This window comes from Papio anubis, chromosome 20 (genome assembly GCF_008728515.1).
Source record: "Papio anubis isolate 15944 chromosome 20, Panubis1.0, whole genome shotgun sequence".
Classification (NCBI taxonomy): Eukaryota; Metazoa; Chordata; class Mammalia; order Primates; family Cercopithecidae; genus Papio; species Papio anubis.
Genome location: NC_044995.1, coordinates 43362773 through 43368772, shown reverse-complemented (window position 1 = coordinate 43368772; position 6000 = coordinate 43362773). Strand labels below are relative to the sequence as shown.

At 51.0% G+C, this 6000-nt stretch overlaps 1 protein-coding gene across 2 annotated transcripts in view; it reads right to left on the bottom strand.

Annotated features, from left to right (window-relative positions):
* The window catches only part of NDUFA7 (NADH:ubiquinone oxidoreductase subunit A7), a 9935-nt gene extending 3943 nt beyond the window's left edge, over positions 1–5992 (bottom strand). Inside the window, exons 1-3 of one of the 2 annotated variants that reach the window (XM_031660002.1) lie at positions 5870–5992; positions 5419–5468; positions 424–573 (exon numbers count right to left, since the gene is read on the bottom strand). In XM_031660002.1, the coding sequence (XP_031515862.1) occupies positions 424–573; positions 5419–5468; positions 5870–5920 (251 nt within the window). In that variant the 5' untranslated portion in view covers positions 5921–5992. The remainder of the gene's footprint in view (positions 1–423; positions 574–5418; positions 5469–5869) is intronic. The other variant, XM_031660003.1, reaches the window with a different exon arrangement.
* Between the last annotated feature and the right edge of the window lie 8 nt (positions 5993–6000).

Here is a 6000-nt window from a genome sequence, read left to right as displayed (position 1 = left end):
CCGGGAGGCGGAGCTTGCAGTGAGCTGAGAACCGGCCACTGCACTCCAGCCTGGGCAACAGAGACAGACTCCGTCTCAAAAAAAAAAAAAAAAATTAATCCAGCAAGGTGGCATTAATCTGTAATACCAATTACTGGGGAGGCCAAGGAAGGAGGGGAGGATCACTTCAGCCCAGGAGTTCAAGGCTGCAGTGAGCAATGATCGCGCCGTTGCACTTCATCCTGGGCGACAGAGCAAGACTCTGTCTCTAAAAACAAGCAAATGAGCTCTCGGACAAAAAGCTCCCAGCAGCACCGTTCCTGATGCAATTGATGCTTACTGAGTAGGATCTTGACAAGCACCCTTTCCACAAGTTGGGGAGAGAGAGTGGGTTGCAGGAGGGGGCCACGGGGGCTGTGGTGAGCTAACGCTGGAGATCCTCACCTCTCTGCTGGCTTGCCTGACACCAGCGCCTTCTGCGAGGACATGATGATGGAAGGGGGCACAGATTCCCGGCGGCCATCACGAGTGCAATAGTAATTATTGGAGAGCTTGTGGTTAGGACCCACAGGGAGCTTGGGAGGAGGCTGAGTTCTGAGGGGAAAAAACAGCAGCATTGAAGCAAAGGGACAGTCACTGTCATGGCCCTGCTGTGGGTCCCTGTCACCTCGGTCACAAAATGTAGGATCTACAGCCAGCCACTGGGATAGGCCACAGGCTGGGGGTGTCCCTTGGTACACTGGCAGGGACATATGCCTGGGGAGGGGTCCTGGGGCCAGAAGCAGATGGCAGCCCCTGCTCTGGATGTGACGATGCCAGGGACCCCACCAGTCCCGAATGTGATGGGTACAGAGGACCTTTTCTGAGGTTCCCAAGGCCCAGGACATGTTCCCACGCCCCCCACCCCACGGCTGAGCTTGGCAGCCAGCCTCACCTGATTTAGCCCACTCTGAGTGGCTTTTTCCCCTAAGGCCAGGCTCTGGACGCCCTGCGTTTCCTGTTATCTCAGGAAGTCTCTGAAGAACCCTGCTAGGATCAAGGCCCATTACTCAAAGAACACCTTGGCCTTGGAACCTGTCCAGATCTCTGCATTTCCTGCCACCATGTGGCCAGGCAACTCCTCTCTGGAGCCCAGAGAGGGGTGAACAGAGTTCGGTCTTGGCTTGAAGTAAACCCTGGGCTGGATTTACCTGGAAGCCTGAGGCCTTAAAAGAAATGTTCAAAACAAGGATGGGCACGGTGGCTCATGCCTGTAATCCCAGCACTTTGGGAGGCCAAGGTGGGTGGATCACTTGAGATCAGGAGTTCGAAACCAGCCTGGCCAACATTGCAACCCATCTCTACTAAAATACAAAAATTAGCCAAGCATGGTGGTAGCAGGCAGAGGTTGCAGTGAGCTGAGATCACACCACTACACTCCAGCCTGGGCAACAGAGCAGGACTCCCATCTCAAAAAAAAAAAAAAAAGCTCAAAACAAAAAGAGAGGGGCAGGCTGGTGGCTCAAGCCTGTAATCCCAGCACTTTGGGAGGCCAGGGTGGGCGGATCACGAGGTCAGGAGATCAGAGACCATCCCTGGCTAACACAGTGACCCGTCTCTACTAAAAAATACAAAAACTTGGCCAGTGGCAGGCATCTGTAGTCCCAACTACTTTCAGGGAGGAGAAGCTGAGGCAGGAAAGAATGGAACCAGGCCGGGCTGCAGTGAGCTGAGATCTGGCCACTGCACTCCAGCCCTGGGTGACAGAGCAAGACTCCGTCTCAAAACAAACAAACAAAAAACAAAGGGAACTCTCAGAAAGGGGCAGAGAAGAGCAAAACTGTAAAATTGATCTGTTTCTACTTAGCCATGTTTCTAAATTACTTTTTTTGTCTGGGAATTGTTTTGCCAGAATTAAATTTTTTTCTGAGGCAGTGATCATACGCACTGCAGCCTGGATGATATATGCAATCATATGATAAGCTTGGTGATCGCCAGCTCAGTGCAACTTCCGTCTCTGGGCTCAACAATGCTCCCCACCTCAGCCTCTCAAGCAGCTGGAACTACAGGTGCACACCACCACATCCAGCTCATTTTTCTCAAGTAGCTGGAACTACAAGTACACACTACCACATCTAGCTAATTTTTCTATTGTTTTTGTGGAGTCGGGGGTCTTGCTATGTTGCTCAGGTTGATGTCGAATTCCTGGCCTTAAGTTATCGTCTCTCATCTTGGCCTCCCAAAGTGCTGGGATTACAGGCGTGAGCCACCACTCATTGTATTTTTTAAAAATAAGAAACATAAAGTAAAAAATGTTTAATATTGGCCGGGCGAGGTGTCTCAAGCCTGTAATCCTAACACTGGGAAAACTGGCTTGGCGAGATCCGCGAGGTCAGTCGACCTCATCCTAATAATACAGTGAAACCCGTCTACAAAAATACAAAACCTAGCGGGTGTGGCGGGTGCCTGTAGTCCCAGCTACTCGAGGGCTGAGGCAGGAGAATGGCGGGGAACCCGGGTGGCCGGAGCTTGCAGTGAGCTGAGATCCGGCCACTGCCTCCCAGCCTGGGCGGCAGAAATACTGTCTCAAAAAAAAAAAAAATATTTAATAATAAAAGCAATATATGCGTGAAAGACTTTGCTTAAGAGCAGATGTGGTGGCTCATACCTTGGGAGGCCAGGTGGAAGGATACTTGAGGCCAGGGGTGGTTTTTGTTTTGTTTGTTTGTTTTGAGATGGAGTCTTGCTCGTAATGAGCACTGAAGTACAATGTGCGATCTCGGCTCACTGCAGCTCTACCTCCCAAGTTCAGCGATTCTCCTGCCTCAACTCTATGAATAGGACTACAGGCAAAGCGCCACCATGCCAGCTAATTTTTTTTTTTTTTTTTTTTTTTGAAGCGAGTCTAGCTCTGTCGCCCAGGCTGGAGTGCCAGGCGATCTCGGCTCACTGCAAGCTCCTGCCTCGAGGTTCCGCCATTCTCCTGCCTCAGCCTCCCGAGTAGCTGGGACTACAGGCGCCCGTCACCGCGCCCGTCACCACGCCCGGCTAATTTTTTGTGTTTTTAGTAGAGACGGGGTTTCACTGTGTTAGTCAGGATGATCTCGATCTCCTGACCACGTGATCCGCCCGCCTCGGCCTCCCAAAGTGCTGGGATTACAGGTGTGAGCCACCGCGCCCAGCTTAATTTTTGTATTTTTAATAGAGACGGGGTTTTGCTATGTTGGCCAGGCTGTTCTCAAACTCCTGACCTTGTGATCCGCCTGCCTCAGCCTCCCAAAGTGCTGGGATTACAGGCATGAGCCACCGTGCCTGGCCAGAGGCCAGGAGTTTAAGACCAAATTGGGCAACATGGTAATAAGACCTTCTCTATAAAAAATTTTAAAAATTAGCCAGGTACAGTAACATGTGCCTGTAGTCCCAGCTACTTGGGAGGCTGGAACAGTAGGATCACTTATGCCTGGGAGTTCAAGGCTGCAGTGAGCTATGATTGTGCCGCTGCACTCCAGCCTGGGTGACAGAGACTCAATCTAAAAAAAAAAAAAAAAAAAAAAAAAAAAACCATCCAGATGAATCACTAGAGGGCGCCGTCATCCTAAAAAAGTCAAAACTTTTACAAAGCCATTTCCTCAACTGGCCCACAACTACCCTGATAGAAAACCAACTGGGGGATTGTGGGGGCGGCGGGGAAAGCATCAGGAAGAATAGCTAATGGATGCTGGGCTTAATACCTAAGTGATGGGTTGATCTTTGCAGCAAACTACCATGGCACATGTTTACCATTGTAACAAAACTGCAAATGTACCCCAGAACTTAACATTAAAGTTGAAAAAAAAAAAAATTTGATACTTCTAATATTTGGAATTAGTCACAACATGTAGGCATTCACATAAATTTGGTTATTTTAATGCTATTTTTCTTCCTTTCATTATAATCCTCAATGACTGCCTTACCTCTGCCTATCCCTTTGACTTCACAGACTATACCATTATCCCTTTCCCTCAATGGGTTCCATCCATACTGGCCTCCTTCCTACTCAGGCTCTGTCCAGCCTGACAGTCTTAGCCCTTCCTGTTCCCTCTGCTCAGAATGTTTTTTCTTTTCTTCTTTTTTTTTTTTGTAATTTTTTTGAGACAGAGTTTTGTTCTGTCGCCCAGGCTGGAGTGCAGTAGTGCGTTCTTTCAGCTCACTGTAACCTCCACCTCCCGGGTTCAAGCGATTCTCCTGCCACAACCTCCCAAGTAGCTGCGACTACCGGTGCGCGCCACCATGCCCGGCTAACTTTTGTATTTTTACCGAAGAGGGGGTTTCACTATGTTTCACTGCGTTGGCCAGGCTGATCTCAAACTCCTGACCTCGTGATCTGCCTGCCTCGGCCTCCCAAAGTGCTGGGATCATAGGCATGAGCCACCGCGCCCGGCCAGAATGCTTTTTCAATAATTATTCTTTGAATGGGTCCTTCCCATCATTCAGGTGATTTAACTGTCATTCCCGAAGAAAGATCTTTCCCAATCATCTGACTTTACGTGGCCACCCTCCAGCTTCCACTCATTTTGTTTTGTTTTCAAAGTATTCCAGAACAATACTATCTGCTGTGTTTGTTTCCCTACTAAGCTTCTCCCTAGGATGTGGTGTCCATGAAAGGAATGTGGATAAGAACTTTCCTGGTTCACGGCCGGGCGCGGTGGCTCAAGCCTGTAATCCCAGCACTTTGGGAGGCCGAGACGGGCGGATCACGAGGTCAGGAGATCGAGACCATCCTGGTTAATATGGTGAAACCCCGTCTCTACTAAAAAGTACAAAAAAAAAAAAAAACTAGCCGGGCAAGGTGGCGGGCGCCTGTAGTCCCAGCTACTTGGGAGGCTGAGGCAGGAGAATGGCGTGAACCCGGGAGGCAGAGCTTGTAGTGAGCTGAGATCTGGCCACTGCACTCCAGCCTGGGCGATAGAGCGAAACTCCGTCTCAAAAAAAAAAAAAAAAAAAAAAAAAAGAACTTTCCTGGTTCACAAAGTTAAACCCAAGGCGCTGAGGTCATACATGACAGGGGCTTGTAAATATCAACTAATATTTTAATATAAATGAGTCTGAAATCAGGACACTTCTGGGTTCAAGTCCCCGCTGTCACTTTCTAGCTTCTGAGTGACTTCAGGCAAATGATTTAGCTTCTCTGGACCTCTTTTTTCATCTGTAGCTTGGGGATAACACTGACTAACATGGTCACACTGAACACTGCAAATCTAGCCTGATTCCCACTCAGAATGCACGCCCGGCCTCGCTGTTCCAGGAGGGCTGTCTCCGGAGTTCAGCAAGGTTAAAGGCAAACCTCTGCCTCCACAGCCTGGCAGGGGACTGGTGGCAGGATATCAGTCCTGCGTTTCAGGGGTCTAAAGGAACACAGATTTTGTTTTTGGTGGAGAAAGGACAGAGCCAGAGGCTGGGCAGCGAGCGGGGCCTGCTCACCGCTTGGAGATCTCCTGGTAGCGCAGCTGCAGCTTCCCCTGCAGGTCTTGCTGTGGGAAGAGGAAAGGGGAGGTGGGCCTGCAAGGCACCCCAATAGAAAGGAAAGGACAGGGCGAGAGACCAGGGATGGCCCGGGGATGCGCATTTTGAGGGAAGGCAGGGGATGAACACTAGGGGAAAGGGATGTGGGTCCTGCAGGTGAAGAGGAAAGCCGGGGTCCGGGCCCACAAGATCCAAAGCTAAGAAGGTCGGGGACTGGGGAAATCCCAGGCCTGAGTGGTTCCCAGGAGAGGAGAGGGTCCCGGGCTAAAGGGGTCACGAGTTGGGGGTTCCTAGGGAGATTCGGGGACAGCGAAGGGTCCCGGTTTAGGAGGGAGGTGAGGAGCAGGAGCGGGTCCAGAAACACGGAGCCCGAAGCCCCCCATGGTACGGCCCTGTCCGCCCCGCGCACCCCAGACGCCCAGTTCCGCAGCCGCTGGATGAGACGGGTGGCGGACGCCATCTTCCGTCCGAGATGCTGAAGGGCGCCGCCAGTGACGTCTCCACCGCGGGGGCTGCTGGGAAAGACGCGGTGTGGTGTCG